General features: G+C 38.8%; 4 protein-coding genes across 7 annotated transcripts; 2 read left to right on the forward strand and 2 right to left on the reverse strand.

The window, feature by feature from the left end:
• Nucleotides 1–143: 143 nt before the first annotated feature.
• Nucleotides 144–3,112, reverse strand: LOC9301934 (luc7-like protein 3). 2 transcript variants are annotated; one of them, XR_002332538.1, is made up of 8 exons: nt 2,900–3,112; nt 2,672–2,800; nt 2,547–2,586; nt 2,282–2,357; nt 1,997–2,197; nt 1,606–1,815; nt 1,073–1,500; nt 144–964 (listed from the first exon to the last, which is right to left on the reverse strand). XR_002332538.1 is itself a non-coding variant. In XM_021027970.1 (7 exons), exons 1-7 carry the CDS (start codon nt 2,940–2,942, stop codon nt 1,195–1,197), a joined length of 1,005 nt encoding a protein of 334 aa, XP_020883629.1. In that variant the 5' UTR covers nt 2,943–3,112; the 3' UTR covers nt 233–1,194. The 2 variants fall into 2 exon arrangements, 1 of the variants encoding a protein (XP_020883629.1); XM_021027970.1 differs by having other exon boundaries at nt 233–1,500.
• Nucleotides 3,113–6,826: 3,714 nt separating this feature from the next.
• Nucleotides 6,827–10,951, reverse strand: LOC9301935 (conserved oligomeric Golgi complex subunit 7). Its single transcript, XM_021029973.1, has 10 exons — nt 10,556–10,951; nt 10,233–10,322; nt 10,026–10,145; nt 9,840–9,941; nt 9,464–9,744; nt 9,182–9,327; nt 8,570–8,768; nt 7,753–8,425; nt 7,322–7,657; nt 6,827–7,255 (listed from the first exon to the last, which is right to left on the reverse strand). Exons 1-10 carry the CDS (start codon nt 10,838–10,840, stop codon nt 6,977–6,979), a joined length of 2,511 nt encoding a protein of 836 aa, XP_020885632.1. The 5' UTR covers nt 10,841–10,951; the 3' UTR covers nt 6,827–6,976.
• Nucleotides 10,952–11,170: 219 nt separating this feature from the next.
• Nucleotides 11,171–12,248, forward strand: LOC9301936 (23.5 kDa heat shock protein, mitochondrial). Its single transcript, XM_021029980.1, has 2 exons — nt 11,171–11,472; nt 11,593–12,248. Exons 1-2 carry the CDS (start codon nt 11,268–11,270, stop codon nt 12,024–12,026), a joined length of 639 nt encoding a protein of 212 aa, XP_020885639.1. The 5' UTR covers nt 11,171–11,267; the 3' UTR covers nt 12,027–12,248.
• An 812-nt stretch (nt 12,249–13,060) lies between these two features.
• On the forward strand, nt 13,061–17,923 carry LOC9300187 (E3 ubiquitin protein ligase RIN3). Of its 3 annotated transcripts, XM_021011975.1 has the most exons (13): nt 13,061–13,168; nt 13,450–13,738; nt 14,100–14,177; nt 14,473–14,557; nt 14,658–14,781; nt 15,297–15,393; nt 15,497–15,602; nt 15,730–15,887; nt 15,997–16,134; nt 16,213–16,280; nt 16,369–16,587; nt 16,855–17,221; nt 17,454–17,923. In XM_021011975.1, the coding sequence occupies exons 2-13, from the start codon at nt 13,502–13,504 to the stop codon at nt 17,508–17,510; spliced, it is 1,734 nt and encodes a 577-aa protein (XP_020867634.1). In that variant the 5' UTR covers nt 13,061–13,168; nt 13,450–13,501; the 3' UTR covers nt 17,511–17,923. The 3 variants fall into 3 exon arrangements, with proteins under 3 accessions (XP_020867634.1, XP_020867639.1, XP_020867642.1); XM_021011980.1 differs by lacking the exon at nt 14,473–14,557 and having other exon boundaries at nt 14,660–14,781; XM_021011983.1 differs by lacking the exons at nt 13,061–13,168; nt 13,450–13,738; nt 14,100–14,177 and adding an exon at nt 14,299–14,338.
• Nucleotides 17,924–17,937: the final 14 nt, after the last annotated feature.

Here is a 17,937-nt window from a genome sequence, read left to right on the forward strand (position 1 = left end):
AAAATTCCCACTATTTATTCCAGGGGTAAATTCGTCCGATTTTTTCGAAACCAAAGATTTCTCTCTTGTTTTGCAAAGAATAAAAGTTGTGTATGTACAAGCTAATTATTTCTCAAATAATTAGCATACAGCTAATTGACTCATAAAAGAAAGCTTATGTATAGCTGCAAAACCAGGAGGCCTAAAACAAGGGGTTCACATGCTGAGCTCTTATTTGAGGAGAAATCAGAAAAGAAAAAAAAAACACAGTAATATATGTTTAGATCAGGGTTTAAGCAAGGTTTACAAAAACGCCCTCCAGCTTTGTGGTAGGCCAACACAGACTCAAGATGGTTCTGCTCACAAAGACCACCAAAACAGTTCTTGCTCCCACCAGAGACCTACTGTTTTACTATAATGCTCCAGCTTTGGAATTTGGAAAAGGTTATCAAAAGTTCATAAACAACGGAGTGAGTTTACCCGGTATGAATCAAATATCATGCAGACCCATCCAGTGTGTTTCCTGGATTTGCAGAGATTCCTTGTACTACACTGAAAGCTTTTTTGCAAACAAAGATGCCAAGAAATACAACAGTTATACCTAACCCCAAAGCCAAAGATTATTATTCCTCCTGTGTATACACACCTAAGTGCAGACAGAGAACTCAAAGAAAATAAACAAAATTCAAAACCCAACTTCTAGTAAGGATGACTTCTGTTATATATTTGTTACCTCAAATAGTATTCGTGTCATTCGATCCCAACAATCCCGATTCTGTGTAGTCTTTAGATCAGAAAGGTATATCAAACTTGAAATGGGGTACCAAAAGACAATATAAAAATAAAATGAAGCTATAGCATCCCAAGTACCGAGAAATACAATGAAAATGTAAAAGTTTTACGGTAATACCTACCTCAATGCTTTTGACCTCTTAACAAATAACCGATGAAGGATAATCAGTAAGGTCTCAAACTCTTAGAATAGCTGTGATCCGGTAGAAAGACAATTTTCGTCCATAAATTTTTAACAAGGAAGTTCCAAAAAGACAACACATGCTCATGAAATTATAAGGGGGGGTGTCACATTGTCTACCTCATTAATTTGCAAAGTTCCTGGCCCCAAGATACAGTGACAACACCTTATCTCAAACTAGTACTGGCAAATGGGGCTTCTCAACACCCTCTTGTGACCAGACCTTCCACGAGGGTCTCAAACTAGTACTGGCGAATGGGGCTTCTCGACACCCTTCGGTGACCAGACCTTCCATGAGGAGATCGTGATCTGCTTCGATCACGGCCCTCTCTCCCACTCCTTGATCTCCTGTCATGAGGCTTTCTATGATCTCTACCACGGTCTCTGTGTCTGTCACCATCTCTGTCTCGGTCCCGATCACGATAACTTTCTCTATCACTAGAACCACTCCTCTTACTCTCACTTTCCTTCTCCCTCGGTTTCCTCTTATCATCTGCTTCTTTTCCTCTTACTAGCCTTTCTTCTTCCTTTCCTTTATCTTTAGCAGCCTAGAATAGAAAAAAAAAAAAAAAAAAAAAAAGCGTCACTATCCCATCTTTCGAGGAATGACAGCTTAAATGAAACAACATTCACGTATTAGTTCTGAGACTTACTTTTTGTTCAGCAATAAAATCCCGAACCAAGCCATAGCCAACATGTTGCTTTCCAGTGACATGAGACTGCGTTCTCTCTACAGCATCATTAGCCACAAGGAATGAACCACAAACCTCACACAATGCCATCTTCTTCTCCTGAGCCATCGCGAGTACCTTGTCAGTTGGTCGTTGTAACAACACCGTCTTCTCAGTATTAAGCCCTTCCACCTACCAGAGTTTCCAAAAGATAAGCACTCAGTGTACTAAATTTATGATCATAATAAAGGTGTCACATAGGGTATAACTGCCAATAGGGAGGAATCAAGCAGAACACCATATTCCAAGATTCAGTATGATTGTTAAAACTTCGAAACTCTTTTTTTTTCTGAGCATGGTAAACAATTAGTACCTTCCTCATTAGCGCTTCAGCTTCATCCACTTTGCCTTCTTCACCAAGTGCTTCCACTTGTTCCAAAAGGTTCTTAACTTTCTCCTCCAAAACAGACAATTGTTCCGCTTTTTCTGCTGATAGAGAAGGTGGTGGAGGCGGTTCAACTTCTTGTGCAAGGCGTTCTCGCCCACGCCTAACTTTCCTATCAAGATCATTCACCTGTAACCAATTCCAAATCTTAGCATAGAGAAGAATCAACTCTAATGAAAAAAAAAAAAAAAAGGTATGACAAGCATTACGCACCAACTTCTCGCAAAACTGTGCAAGCTCAGCCTCAAATTTAGGCACATAGGAATCATGCCTCGGAGAGTTCTCAAAGCTGAAACAGAAAAAAATCAAAACTCATTCACATAAATGCGTAAAAGTAGAGCTCTCATAGGCTTAATTTTAACCTCTACAGATAAACATCGATGGACATAAACATGCAAGATAACAACATCTCACACGAATCGATTCAGATTTGCAATTTAATCAAATAAACATAACGAAGATGTCAATGAAGCCTAACCTCTCTTTCAACTTTGGATCATGAATTCTCGAGCATGCTCCTGAAAACAACAATGAAGCTTAGGAGGATAACATAGAGAAAAGCATTACACAAAAGCAGCAGATACAACAAATAGTGTGACTAACCAAGATCGCTTTTCGTGTTAACAAAGAGGTCATGAGGACAAAATCGAACCATATAGAATGCACAAACTTCTCTATCGTCCCATTTAACCTCCTTGAAACCTCTTCTCTCTTCGTCTGTCAGATTACGAGCTGCAAGCAAAAATTCACTCAATTCTTCATATGAAAACAAAAATTAAAGCCATTGGAGAGCTCAATTTAGGGGATAAAACTTGGTACTCGATTATTCACCTGCCCCCATAAGTTCGTCCAACAGAGCTCGCTGAGCATCCATGGCGGGCTACGAAGAAATTGAAACTGAATCCAGAGAGAGAATAAGGCAATTGCAGAATCAAATTGAAGAAATTTTGGAGAGGATGATGAACAAAAGTGGAGGAGTGATGATTAGGGTTTCGTTCGCCACGACCAAAGGGGAGTTGTCTATCGTAAACTGTATTCCCTATATAAATAAATAATCATATCAAAAATAAAATTAAAAAACACTTAAGGAAATGTGTTAACTTTAAATTTTCAATTAATTCATAGACATATGGAAATTCTCAACAAAAAAAAGCACAAATTATAAATATTGATTTATTTTAAAAGGAAAAGAAGTATTACTAATCACTAAACGCATTTATTTTAGAGATAATTAGCTGAGAAGTATCCGATCTGAGTCTAATTATATTTCCGGTTTTATCTTTTTAAGCACAAGACAATGATAATTTCAACCCCATTTTCTACCTTCTTTACCCTCACTCGCGAGAATAGAGCAGCTTAAATTTATCTTCATTTATCTTCATCTTTATCTTATATTTTTTCTCTCTGAAAACCTTTCTCTTAGTCTCGTCGTCCTCTCATCTTCGTTTTCGAGAACTTGTTTTTGCTCCGGCGAAGTACATGATTCTCGTCGTTGTCACTATTAAGTCGCCGTCTCAAAGCGTCTTCCTCTTTAATTCGGTAAGCCAGAGGGTAGAATTTACACGAAGTTTTGTTTTTCCGATCTTACCACCCGTCGTTTCAATTGTTTTACTCCAGTGTTTTCACGCCCGACCCGGACCGCCCGGTCCGACCGGTTAATCCACGACCCGAGCACTTTTCCGGTTTGGGTTTAGTGCTAATACCCACCAATTTCAAAACCGGAAAAACCCACAAAAACCCGCCATTAACCCGCGACCCAGTGAACCGATTGAACCGGTTGGGTATGGGTTTTGAAAATATCATTTGATTTTAGAATAAAATATAGAGTTTTAGACTCTATTTAGTTATTTAAAATAAAAATTTTAGTTCTTAGACTCATTTTGTTTTAGATTTTGTATGAAACTTTACAGTACCGTCTAAAGAGAAGGAATGTAATGGTGAAAGAAATAATCGAGATTAGTTGTTTTGAATTCGCGATGTTTTATTAGTTTATTTCTGTTATTGGCTATTTTCTATTATTTTAATAACTGTTACGGTTTTAGATTTTTACTTGGAATTAAATTTTTTTAATTTGAATAACTTTAGTATTATTGTTAGACTTCATATTTTGTAAATATAGTATGAATATTTTTATTTTTATATTTATAAATACTATATAATCTCTATAAATATTAAATATATTAAATAAATTTTAATCAATTGACCCGTGGTCGAACCCGGTTGACCCAATGACCCAATGACCCAGAAGATAGTCCGGTTCGGTGTATGGGTCGGGTTTAAAAACACTGGTTTTTGTCCAGCGACATTTGTTTAGATATACAACTACATGTCTACATCTCTTTTTAACTTTTATAAACTGCTGTTATAGATAACTATATTTATAAATGCATGAATACCTGGTTATGTACAACTACATATTCAATTAGTTTTACTCCGATTGTTAACTATGTAGACGTATATATTAAAATGTGAATGTCTAAGCAGATCTTATGTTACACATGCCATGTGGACCGCGTAAAGGTCAGTTTAACTTGACAAGCATTTAGTTTATGTCAGTTCAATTGTACTTTTGTGTCAAAAGTCAAACCCGCTTCTCCCACGCGCAAGACCAAAAGTGAGACTGGTTTTCTTGTAAATTGTATATTTTATTTGACCATTGTTCCCTACAAAAGAACACTAATGTCTATTACCTAATTTACTACCCCAATAATGGGGTTATTACTGATTTGAGGCTTTGTTGGGCTACAACTTTCAATTTGGGAACTTTTTGTCTGGGCTTACAATATTGGGCATTTTTGGGCTAAGAAAAAATACAGTTTTACCCCTCATATCTCCACGACGCTGCAAACACGATTTGTACTGTGGATCTTCGTCTGATCTTCATCTTCCTCCTTTGTGATGGAAACTAAACCCTAAGAGAACCGGTAAACGGTAAACCCAAGGGAATGATAAGCAATTTTTAAATCTGGAAGATTATGGCTTGGAGAAATAAGCCACATCAATCGGAGTAGATGAAGCAAAACTTGTCGATTCAATCGAAAAAGATGGTATAATTTCAGATTTGTGCTTTCAATTGCCCGATTACAAAGAATAAAAGAAAGATTTCAATTGATGAAAATTAAACCCTAAAGGAACTAGTAACGGGTGAACCAAAGGGAAAAAAATTAAAAGTTTCTCGTCGCCGGAGTTTTTTAACAACCACAATCATCATAGATCTGCATCTCCGACGTGTGTAAATCAGTTCATCTCGTCATCTTCATCACAGATCTGCATCACAATTGTTTGATTTCGTCATCGTTACCACATATATGCATCTCTGTTATGTGTGTTCTTCGAAATTGTTCATCAGGTAAAGTCAGAGAGAAAGACGATGGACATGGACCAGCAAATCTTAACGGAGAAGCTTCGAATTTTTTTATTTTGACTTAGGGGAGAAAACAGAAACTATGTAAGAAGGATAAAATCATCATTTCGTTATGGTGAAAATACCTATAACGACAAGTATGGACAATCAGTCCGGATCTGGTAATAATTGATGGAAATAATGCCAACCCGGTAATTGATTCCCCCAATAATACCTCTGCACAAATTCACTCTTTATTTTAGTTATCGGAACACACAATAGTAGATAAAGATCGGAAATGGATAGTTCGAATAGTAAAATACATCACCCGAACTCTTTTCAGAAAGGGTTAAATTCATGTAGCCATATTCACTTTTCAAGTTTTCATTAATTTGGCTAAGAGATAACTTTGGAATGGGTCAAATGTTCACTAATTTGGTTAAGGATAGGTTACAAGTTCAGTAGAAAATTGGAAAAAAAAACAAAGAGGTAAATTTCACTAGTTTTGTAGATAAATAACGCAAACGGATAATATGGATACCCCATCTTATATGCTGCCTAATTTTTTATCCATCGGACTAGATTAAACATATATAAAACCGATCATTACTTGAAAAAAAGTAGATATGAGACGGAGAATTCGGATATATACAGAATTCAACCCGTCATGGACATGCCTACTAATCACCCCGTCCTAAACATTTTGAATATAGGAAACGTTTTATATAGTAGTCACTTCAAAACGTTTCCATTATCGTAGAGACTTAATACTAGAACAATCAAAGTGTTTTTAAACTTGGATTGCCTCCGTTTCTAACTTGTCAAAACAAACCCTTAAATATACTAATGACAGAGAATGCTCTGTCCCAATGATTTGCTTGTGTGAAATAAGAAGAAGATAAAAAAAAAGTAGTACTTTTTCACAATGTATACGTGATTCACCTTGCATTCCCTAGAAAAAAGAGCCATTGGAACGTTTTTTAAGTTTTAGCAAGGAACTTTTTTTCATAGCTGCAATGCTGCATACACCAAAAGAAACCCAAACCTTGATCAAGTTCTTGAGTTCTTCCTCCATCTCTCAGATCTATTTCTTTTTTCTCGACTTTGTTATAACCAGCTACACATTGTTAGAAGATTCGGACCAAGGAACCAGTTTTTGCCTCTTCCAATGTCAATGGAAGTCATTCCACTATGATTTGGTCTAACTGAAACGGCCTGTCATGTCATGTGTACCTTTCAATGAATAATAAAACTATTTTCTAAACAATAAGAAACTACGTAACCATGAATTTTTCAGCGGTAAATTCGAGTATTCGACTAGACCACCCAGCGACTCTGAGCAGTGAGCATAGATCTACAAGTGGCTCTTGCCTCTTGGATCTTGGTCTAGGGTTTTTTAAGCAATTAAGAAAGCGTTTACTACAAAATTTAAAACTTGTCTTTATACATTGCATCAAAAATTTCACAATGTGTGTAATACAATATGACAATGGACGAACCGATTTGTTAGCAAGTCTCATAGACACCCCAAGTACGTTGGGTTACCCCCAAAACTATATTTGAGACTAATCGAAACTGATACGACGCATCTTACAAACAAGATTAGCTGTAGGGAAATCGAGTTCATTACCAGCTTCTGATTTCATCAAATCTTTGAGGTCATCTCTCGGTGTAGCCAAACACGTCTGAAAAGTTGCAAGAACTGGCGGAATTGGCATGGACAGAGCCGAAAGCACATTGCTCAAGTACTCGATATCTACAGAGAGTTGTTGTGCTCCTCGGTCTGAAATGTATTGGATTCCTCTCAGTTGGTCCATGTACAGAGCGGTTGCGCCTTCTGCTACCTGTTTTTTTAAATTCAGTGGTTAACGTCTGAGTACAGTGTTCACTAAAGCTCAAATCAGGCTTACCTTGAACATCCACTCGGTTGCAAAGAATTGTGCATCCTCATTGTTTGAATCTCCATTGGTTGAGATTCCTTCAGCTAGAGGTTCAAGCTGCTGAGGCAAAGTAAGGAGATATTCTCCAACACTTGTAACATAAGACTGAGGGTATGAGCTGAAGTTTGGTAGAGGAAAAGCAGTTTGTTCTTCGACTGAAGACCAGATTGGTAGGCGAGATACTTCCCCGAGACGTTGCCTGACTTTTGATATAAGGACGTCATAGACAAGTTCGTTGACTGTGTCGGCAAAAGCAGCGACTCTCTGAGACGCCAAAGGCAGTGCATGGAACCGTGGATCTTTAGACTGCAACAAATCAAGGGAAAAAAGGAAACGATCGCATGAAATATTGTATAGTTAATTCAGAAACTTTGTAAATCAAGAATGGAGTTTTTCAGTACCTGCTCCAACAGGTTTAACAGTTTGTGAGCCTTCTCCGGAACATCAACCAACCGAATAGCTGCCACATCCAGGGAGGCTCGTCCAGCCATAGACAAATCTCCAGCAGTTTGTTCACTTTTCAAATGTGATAGGTTGTGATCCAAATTTGTGCCAAATAACGAGATAGACAAGCTGGAGTTTAGTCTAGCTAGAGTGGCTCTCAAAGAGGCTTCAAAGACAGAAGACCTGCTCGTGAGACAATCAGCTACAGTAAGAATTTGTAGTGCTCCTTGAACAATGGACCATTCCTCATTTGAAGTCAAATCCATCTTGCGAGAGCTCTCCCTTTTCTCTGCACTTGCATCTTTCTTTGAGCCAACTACATCACCTGTACCATCCACTCCACACACAACTCTCAAAGATTTGAGTGTTTCTTGAAGCATAGAGATATACTGCAACATTATGTCATCTAATGCAAGTATCAGCTCGTCTGCCTCTGAGCCGCCAGTGAAGCCAATACACCTTTCAACCGCAGCTTCAAGAAGAACAACAACTTGGGGAATAGACTCTTCCATCCTACGCACTGTTTCGCTGAGTTCAATTCCTTGAGCTCCAACACCACGAGTGACAGCCCCTCTCAGATCCACCACTGCAATCTCAGAGGATAAAATAGCACGTTCCATCTTTCCATACCTAAAGCATGATCAACTCGTATGTCACAAACAGCCTTGAAGAATCACGCCCCAAAAGGTTTCATTGAGACAAAGAGACAATCCATAAACACTAGAAATGGATAAAAGACATGGGGATAGAGAAGTAGACAACATGAAAACTTACTTTTGCTTAAATGATTCAAAGGGTGAGTACACGGCCTTCAGCGTATCTATTAATACCCTAAGTTCAGATTCCGCAAACAGGTGCTGAATATTTCTTGCAAAGGAACCAGTTACGTTGTGCAGTTCAATCAGAGCCTCAAGATGCTTGGTCTGAATATTAATACCCTTGGGCAAGTCTCCGGATAATAGATCCATCACACCTGTTCAAAGAAAACATCAGAATTGTCAGTATTCTCCTATATACACAAAATATAGATATAAGACAAATGAAATTAATCGTTAATTGTCTGGAAAATTTTCAGTCACTAAATGAAAGATGTTACAAATAAGTTGTTTAATATGAAAGTTCAGATTTCCTGCAAGTCTCTCTTGCATATTGACAGATTCATGACATAGGCCACTATGCACAAAAATTACAAACTTAACAAGAACAGCCAAAAACCTTAGCTCATGTAAAGGCAGAAGAAAGTTATACTCTTTACATCTATCTACCAAAGTATGAGGATGGCAGAGTAGAACCACCAAAGAAGCAATGCAATCCCAATCCAGCTGGGTAAAAGGACTAGACTAAGAAGGAAACCTAATACTCAAACTGTACTGCATCATATCTAACCTTTGGCGAGTGCTTTTGTTTCAGGAACAGCATCTCCTGTTGCAAGGTTAAGACGAGAAACAAAACTACCCCCCAGTACTCCCATGGTCTCAACCAACAGCTTTGGGATGAGAGTCATGTAGTCATCAGGGAAGGCAACCATACACCTGAACAATCATGACAGTATTACAGTGATTGATAATTAAGCTGCAATCACATGATTGGGTATAAAGGTCTGACATAACGTCACTGGAAGGGCCCAGAAAATATATACAGTTATTGTAAATAAAAGTAAACATTTACCATTTCCACTCTTGCTCAAGATAGAGTAGCAACTCGTCATAAAAGCTTGTCAGCCAACTGGCAAATGATGTCTGAGATGATGTCAATCGAAACTCATCGCCGCTAGACAACCTTTGACTTTCACTTCTCTCATTGGCAAGCTTGTTTGCCCTTTGCTTTGTGTCAAAATCCTCCCATAGTTGTTTAATCGGCTTTAGACGGACTTTTGAATATTGCAACTCCAGAGACTTGAATCTCCCAATCCGGATGAGAATTCCTCGCAAATCTTGGGCGACATCAACCTGCCAAATGTGGGGAAAGGCTTTTCAGTCCAATAACGGCAACAAAGACTTTACAACCTAAATTAGTTGGTTTCTCTAGATATATAGGTTCCAACCTTGTGGTATGTTAATGCATCAGTAAGACGTGGCTGCACCATGGCCTCCAGCCTATCTTCCAAGACCTCTAGTTGCTTTCTAACGTTTGCAAATTCTGCAACCTGTTGACCAAAATTGGAGTTAAGCGGTGTCGATAAAAAAGACTTAAATCCCTTACAGTACTGAAACTACTGATATTAAACTACCTCTCCAACAGCAGACAAGCAATTTCTCATGCTGGCAAGAGTTTCTGCCGCACGAGGAAGATCGCCACTAGCAAATACATCCTCAACCGTCGAGCTTAACTGAGTTAACCCAGCAGCATCCTGTACATATACCAAAAGAAGAGAATCACTTGCAGATCTACCCCAAGTGTCCACATAATGGATAACAAAATCACTATGCATACTAACCTGTAGTGTTTTGTAGGCAGCCTCCATTCTCTGTTTGACATTGTCCACTCTAGCAAGCGCAGCTATACAATCAGCTGAAGAACCCTCTGCCTGCAAGTACCGAATTCCATAAGAGCACGAATTACAAAACTATGCTGAGAAAGAAACACAATAGCACAGTTTGTGCAACACCTAAAATCCACTAGCTTGCCCAACTCAAATGCGATTGAATCAGTTCGTTTGCGAGGATTTTGATCTAATTTAACGACACTGCCCATGAGCTTGTGATCTAATTTTCTGGGGGAGATCCAAACAAAATCTAAAGAATCAGCACAAATGCGTACCTTCTTGAGCTTCTGGAGGATTCCAGCAACAGAACCACGTAGAGACACCGCATCATCACGGAGACGCAACACGTCACGTGTGGCACGAGGAACACGGAGAAGAGCACCACCGCTCTGCTCTTCAAGAGAAGCTCCGATCTCCTCGGAGGCAATCTGAAGCTTCATTTCCAGATCCACAAGGTGTTTCTCGAGTGAATCCTGCGGATGACGCGCTTGGCACGACGAGTTAACCCATCGCTTCGCATCGAACTTCTCATCTGAGAATGGACCTAGATCCAGCATCATCCTTAATCGGAGATCACCCGATTTACCTCAGATTCTCTTCAACTTCGATGATGATTTTGAAGAGAAGAAGATCCTCTGATTTCGTAGAGACACACTGAAGAGAAACTAAACCAAATCGATCTAAACCGATTTTAAATTTTCGGTTTAACAACCGGTATCTTCAATCTATACAAAACCGAACCTAAGTAAACCGAAGATAAATTCACAAATCTGGGCCCTAAGATTACTTGGAGACCACGCACTTCTAGAACCATCCTTAAGCGAATCTCCACTCTCTAGTCTCTAGCACCTTCTTCTACTCTGTACTATATAAATCTTTCTCTAACAAGTTTCTTTTTCGTTCAAAGAGTAAAAAAAAAAAAAATCTAATCGAGCTTGAAAAGATCTAATTACTTGCTAATTCTAAGCTTCTTCTCTCTTTCCAAAAATGGCGTCATCATCGTCCTTAGCTCTCAGGAGACTTCTCTCTTCTTCCACCGTCGTCGTCCCTCGCGCCTTAAGAGCCGTTCGTCCGGTTGCTGCTTCTTCTCGCCTCTTCAATACCAACGCCGTCAGAAACTATGAAGACGGTGTCGATAGGAACCATAACTCAAACCGACATGTTTCTCGCCGCGGCGGCGATTTCTTCTCAGGTAAATCGTCTCATCTTAAATCCATGGTTCCACCGTCCAATTCCGCTTTAGAATTTCCAGATCTTATACATGTTTGCGATTGATCCGTCGAATAAACATAATCTTCTCGAATCTCAACAGATGTATTCGATCCGTTTACTCCGACGAGAAGCTTGAGCCAGATGCTGAATTTCATGGACCAGGTCAGCGAAATCCCTTTGGTAGCAGCTACGCGTGGAATGGGAGCTTCTGGAATTAGACGTGGCTGGGACGTGAAAGAGAAAGACGAGGCGTTGCATCTAAGGATCGATATGCCTGGACTAAGCAGAGAGGATGTGAAATTGGCTTTGGAACAGAATACATTGGTGATTAAAGGAGAAGGGAAAACAGAGGAGGGGGAGGAGGGAGATGTTTCTGGAGATGGACGGAGGTTTACGAGTAGGATTGGGTTACCTGAGAAAGTATACAAGACTGATGAGATTAAGGCGGAGATGAAGAATGGTGTGTTGAAAGTGGTGATTCCTAAGGTTAAAGAGGAGGAGCGTAACAATGTTCGTCACATAAATGTTGACTAGAGACTAGAGTTTGCTATGTATGTGTGCACGCTAAGGTGTTGTTTGATAAATCAAAGAAAATGACATTTCACGGTCCATGTGTTAGTTTTTTTTTTTTTTTTACTTTTTTTCGTTACATCAATGATCGATCTATGTAAGTTTTATGTCTACTTTTATAGGTTTGGATTTGTTACTCAAATTCTTGATATCGGATTCCGAAAATGAATATCGTAGCAACTATGATCTATGTTAGTTATTATTTGGATATATTTAGGGAGAAGAGGACACCAATAGGGCGATATTCTACCATTATACATGTTCATACGATCTATGGAGGTGTTATCAAACATGCTAGACAGAGCCATGATCAACGAGACATTCGATGGTCATCCTCGATGTTCAAACTCGGTTTTTCTAAAGGGTATATTGATCATAAAATGTATTTTTTTTTGATAACCGAGTGTCCTGGCCCTACCGAGGTGGTCCAGACTAGATACCGAACCCTTACGGCATGGACGCACACCCGAGGGTGGGTCATGGCCAGGTAATAGTCTTCGGTCTCGGGCGCCAGAGCAAGTCCGCATGTAAATTCTCTGGTGGGGGAATCAAACTCAGGCGTATTGGGATTACCCCCTTGAATGTGCTGGAAATGTTTATAGAGGTCTCAACATGCATTAAGATCTTTTGAGCATAAAATCTTTGTATCTTTTGGGGAGATATTTGTTTACCACAATCAGAAGAAGGTTTTTGGGGACAAGACTATTAGAGGATTTTGTAGGTTGCTTGTTTGTCCAAAAATGTGTCTAAGCAGAGGAGGTTCCAGTGATCTTATGGATTCTCCACAAACTTGTCAAAGTAAAGGATCAAGCTCTTTCATTATGTGAGATTAAGAATGCAAGATCATGTGTGTTTTTACTTTAGTAACTGGACTTCTTCGGACCCATTCTTTGGCGACAATAGCACTCGTGGTGTCGGCGTCGTCAAATTTAAGTAACTTTTTTTTTTTATTACCGCGTGGTCTACTATTTTGATATTTTTTCCAATTTATTAATTTTATATTCTTCATTGAAAAAATAAACTTGTGCTCTTTTACTTTTCCTTCTCCATCGAGAAAGAGGACGCATTTGCCGGTGTTGAAGAGATTTTTCCAATCGCGAAATCAGGTTTTGATCCATTTCCCTCTCTGCAGAATCCATCATTATCAGCTATTGACCTCAATTTCTCGTTAATTCTCTCATTTTTCCAGCTCATTTCTCTCGTTTGGTTAATTGGTTAATAGAATTTCCCAATTGCTCTATCCTGTGAACTTCTTGATCATCTTTGTGAATTTTACTTGCTGCGAATTGGCCTACGTTATATAAAATTCGAAACTTTTAAACTCAATTCTCAAACTTAACATAAGCTTTTTGGTTGCTTAGCTTATGCAAAATCATGTTTGATGCAGGGGACGTCATGCTAAATGAGATTCTGAGTGAGAAGGCTATAGTTAGTTTCTAATGGAGATAAGATATCTGCCCATTTCTTTGGCAACAACAGCTTTGAGCTTTGTGGGTTTACAAGTCTGGACGGAGTTGTCTCTTGATAGACTTAGAGCTGATGGGATTATCACCAAGAACGTTTCTTTAGGAGATTCTGAGAATACCCTTGAGCTGCTTTTGAGTTCTTACACTACAATTGCCTTGCTGGCAAGTTTTGTACTCAATGTGTACATTCTTCTTGTTCTTTCTCTCAAGGTAAGAGTGGTCTTTTACTTCCAAGGTTTAATTTAAGCCTTACTTTGTTCTTTCTTTAGATGGAATTCAGTTTAAAGCTCATCGTTTGGCTATTAGAAACATCATGAAATATAAGTTTGCACCTGTGATTTAAGAGTTGTGGTGTAAGAAGCAAGTATTTCTGACCTGAAGGAGTTAAAACTCTTGTTCTTTGCTAGTTAAATGGCTTCTATGAAACTAAATACTCAAGTAGATGGAGCTTCATGCTATTTGTTGCCTCATTGATCTGCACATACTTGTAGGGTAGTAATAGACTAGCTGTTTTGGGAAATGTCTTTCAACCATTATTTGAGCATCTAATAGCTCTTTATAAATCCTGCAGACTCTGTTTTTTGGGGATCTATATGCCATTGAAACTAGAAAGCTGGTGGAAAGGCTTGCCAATTACATCATTTACAAGGTAGTTGTTTGTACTTTGATGAATAGATTGCAACCGAAATTTTCTGTCACTTATATAGTTATATGATATCTTGGATATTTTGTTGTCTCCTTTTCTGAATATCTTAATTGTTGCAAAAAAGGATGAAGACGACATCCTACTTAAAATGACAAGCAGTAATGGTACAGGAGCATATATTTCTACCACTTTATTCAATTGGGATATCTGATCTGTTTGCCTTAATTGGGTATTTGAGTTATTTGCAGATGTATGCCTTTTTCATGTTAATAATCTTCTTGGCTACTCCTGTTTTTAGGGCACTTTTCTGCCATTGGTGGTTCCACCAACAGTATTTCAGGGGGTCCTATGGACAATCTGCTTGACTGTTCTGTGTACTCTAAAGCTATGGCATATAGGTTGTATAATTGGCTTTCTTGAGTTATGATCAGAAAGTACTGAAATTTTTTTCAAGACACCCTAATGTGTAGTAAAATGTTGTGTAGATGTTTCAAGCTTTGGCTAGAGATCGGCTTGATCGATTGAATGCGTCTCCTTCTTCTACTCCTTGGACATACTTTCGTGTGTATTCAGCACTGTTCATGGTTCTCTCCGCTGATTTGTGCTGGTATGTCCTAAACTTTTTGGTATCATGTGAATTTTTTAGTTGCGGCTTTTTCAACCTGTTTTTTCTCAAATATGAGTGTATGTTTCCCTTCTTTATTCAAAATACGAGCGTAATGTTTTCCTCCTAGTTTCTATCTCTGGAACCAAATATATTCTTAAAATAAAATAAGGTACAGTTGTATATCAAAGGAGGCAAAACAAATTAACCCTAAGTCTCTGAATGGTGCACATGACTTTCATGATGCATATAGTTTCTAGTGAAAGCAGTGTAATTTTCTGCTCATAAGACAAAACATAAGCTTTAGTATGTTCTGAGGGCGCATATACCGGGCACCAATATATTGAGCGGAGAAAATGTTGTGTTCTAGAGTTGCCATATGTTTTATTAGACTGCAGTTCAATTAGGAGAAAATAGGGATATCTTTAAATTAAACACCAGACCTCTGGATTATCTGTTCTAGTGATTGAAGAATGAACTTGTTCGTCTCTGGATGTTAATATTGTCTAATCTTGCAGGATAAAGCTTTCCCTTATGATATACAGTACAATTGGTTCATCTGTGTATTTATTGTTACTTTTTGAGCCATGCAGTGTAGCTTTTGAGACATTGCAGGTACTTGAGTAAGATAGTTGTATTCATTGTTTCTGTTGCCCTTCTTTGTAACCATGCCTAAAAAATAGAGGGTTGACCAATCGCATATTGGATCATATTTCAGGCGTTGTTGATTCACGGGTTTCAACTACTTGATATGTGGATCAACCACTTTGCAGTCAAGAATTCAGATTGCCAAAGATCAAAGTTTTATGATTCTATGACAGCAGGTTTTGTCTTCTCTCAGCATATGACTGTATTTAAATTTTCTGTTAGACTGCAAGCGTGCATAATCTTGGAAAATCTTGGCCTATTTGATGTTCACATTACTGACTTGAGCTCTTACCCTTTGAATAGGCTCATTATTAGAATGGAAAGGTCTCCTCAACCGGAATCTGGGTTTCTTCCTAGATATGGCTACCTTGGTAATGGCCCTCGGTCATTATTTGCACATCTGGTGGCTCCATGGAATGGCCTTCCATCTGGTGGATGCAGTTTTGTTTCTCAACATACGTGTAAGTCTCTTATTTGACTTTATTTGTAAAAGTGCCACTCTACTGGTTGCTTAATAGGCACAGATCTAAATGTTGAGTTCTTTGTGTGATTCCCGTTTGATTTTCGCAGGCCTTGCTAAGTGCAATTTTGAAACGAATAAAAGGATACATCAAACTGAGAGTAGCTCTAGGTGCTCTTCATGCAGCTCTTCCTGATGCAACTTCAGAAGAGCTACGGGCATATGATGACGAATGTGCTATATGTAGGGTATGTTTCTGCTAGATAGTTATTGCGTCTTTACATGTTTCAGTAGCTCACTAGTCTTGGAACCATTACGAATGATAGGAGCCAATGGCTAAGGCTAAAAGACTTCACTGCAACCACCTTTTTCATCTTGGATGCCTGCGATCATGGTATGCTAGCTCTGTTATGTTGCCACCCTTGTGCTATTGCAATTCTGTGAGAAATCATGAGTTCATGATGATGTTTTGACGCTGGCAGGTTAGATCAAGGTTTAAATGAGGTTTACTCTTGTCCTACATGCCGTAAGCCTCTTTTTGTTGGTAGAGCTGAAAGTGAGGCGAATCCTAGCAGAGGAGAAGTATCAAGCGATGAACACTTAGCCCGTCAATTTGATAGACAAAACAATTCAGTGCATGCCCTAACCACTGGGATGTTTCCAACTGAGACGCCAAATTCAACTGAAAGTGATCCGTGGAGGTTGGGTTCATTCTTCCATATGTTATCTTCTTAATTGCATTAAACTAACAGTGTGTTCATAACAACAACATCCACTTCTTGTGATTTCGTATCCTCGAGCTAAAATATTATGCATTGTTTAATTTTATTTAATCTACTTGGTTCTTTTGGATAGCAAGTAATTGTTGGTTTTGTGAGGACCAAACTTGTGCCCCCGTTGATTTCTTTTTAAAGACTGGCTTTCTTGAACGGGATTAGCAGTTCTCACCTTTTTCTCATGCCATATAGGAATTCAGGACTGGATCAAAGCTGGCTGCAAACATGGTCAGATCAGGGTGTTGATGTTGCGGGTCCCTCTGCAGGCTCCAGATCCGTTGGGCTGGGGCAGGTTCAATTGATGATGAGGCATCTTGCATCTGTTGGGGAAGGTTATGGTCAGACTGCACTTGACGATGCTTCTTGGGGTCTCTGGCCAATGAATCCTTCGCAAGCATCGGCTTCATCTACATATGTTCCTCCTGGTGCTGGTGGAAGAACAGGTGGCCTGCATCTGAGAACTGTCTCCCGTGCAGCAAATAATATGGCGAGTATACTAGCTATGGCCGAGACAGTAAGGGAAGTCCTTCCACATGTGCCTGATGAAATAATTTTCCAGGTAAATATTTGTCTGCTTTGACAAGCAGACAAGCAAGCTACATGCTTGGTTGAATTGCTAGGGTATTTAGTTAGTTTTCTGCAAAAGAAAAGCATTTGTAGATATGAATTCTTGAAGCAGAATTTTCATTAAGAAATTGATGGGCTCAATTTTCCTGAATTTTATGGCCGTTTGTTGCTCGTGTTTGCACATGCGGGGTATTGAAGTGATGATTATTTCTATTTTCTTGTAGGACCTGCAAAGAACAAATTCTGTTTCTGTTACAGTGAACAATCTTCTCCAGATGTGATGATGGTTTGACTAAAAACGTAATGAACACTTCCATTTCGAGCTCAGGTTTAGCCAGCAGAAGATAAACGGATCAGGAAACATCCTTGTCTTTGAAGTTTTACTCACCACCACACATTTAGAGGCGTTGTCTGCTGTAAACAGGAGGCATTCTTGCAACAGACTATGCAAGAGGAAGAGACTCTAGAATAGATTTTGTTCATTGCTCTTGTGGGATAAATAAAGCTCTTCGAGCCCTTTCATAAAATATCTTGTTCAGTCTGATGTTGAAAGCTTCATTCTCTGGAGGTAGTAACCAGTCTATGTGAATGCACTTCTGAGGACTGATGCTACCTCCACTTGTATAAGAACGTGTAATTTTACAATAAAACAAAAAGCAGAATGTATTGTTACTGATCCAATAGATTTTCTCAATTCCTCAACTGTTT

This window comes from Arabidopsis lyrata (assembly GCF_000004255.2).
Source record: "Arabidopsis lyrata subsp. lyrata unplaced genomic scaffold ARALYscaffold_8, whole genome shotgun sequence".
Taxonomy (NCBI): Eukaryota; Viridiplantae; Streptophyta; class Magnoliopsida; order Brassicales; family Brassicaceae; genus Arabidopsis; species Arabidopsis lyrata.

Excerpts from the sequence above, each read along its gene's own strand:
- LOC9300187 (XM_021011975.1), top strand. The coding sequence starts at position 13,502 with ATGGAGATAAGATATCTGCCCATTTCTTTGGCAACAACAGCTTTGAGC. Across the intron at positions 13,739-14,099 it reads TTCTTGTTCTTTCTCTCAAG|ACTCTGTTTTTTGGGGATCT; the intron begins GTAAGAGTGGTC and ends TAAATCCTGCAG. Across the intron at positions 15,888-15,996 it reads TTTTGTTTCTCAACATACGT|GCCTTGCTAAGTGCAATTTT; the intron begins GTAAGTCTCTTA and ends TGATTTTCGCAG.
- LOC9301935 (XM_021029973.1), bottom strand. The coding sequence starts at position 10,840 with ATGATGCTGGATCTAGGTCCATTCTCAGATGAGAAGTTCGATGCGAAG. Across the intron at positions 10,323-10,555 it reads TCCTCCAGAAGCTCAAGAAG|GCAGAGGGTTCTTCAGCTGA; the intron begins GTACGCATTTGT and ends CGGTACTTGCAG. Across the intron at positions 7,256-7,321 it reads CAACCGAGTGGATGTTCAAG|GTAGCAGAAGGCGCAACCGC; the intron begins GTAAGCCTGATT and ends TTAAAAAAACAG.
- LOC9301936 (XM_021029980.1), top strand. The coding sequence starts at position 11,268 with ATGGCGTCATCATCGTCCTTAGCTCTCAGGAGACTTCTCTCTTCTTCC. Across the intron at positions 11,473-11,592 it reads CGGCGGCGATTTCTTCTCAG|ATGTATTCGATCCGTTTACT; the intron begins GTAAATCGTCTC and ends GAATCTCAACAG.
- LOC9301934 (XM_021027970.1), bottom strand. The coding sequence starts at position 2,942 with ATGGATGCTCAGCGAGCTCTGTTGGACGAACTTATGGGGGCAG. Across the intron at positions 2,358-2,546 it reads GATCCAAAGTTGAAAGAGAG|CTTTGAGAACTCTCCGAGGC; the intron begins GTTAGGCTTCAT and ends TTTCTGTTTCAG. Across the intron at positions 2,198-2,281 it reads CACAGTTTTGCGAGAAGTTG|GTGAATGATCTTGATAGGAA; the intron begins GTGCGTAATGCT and ends AATTGGTTACAG.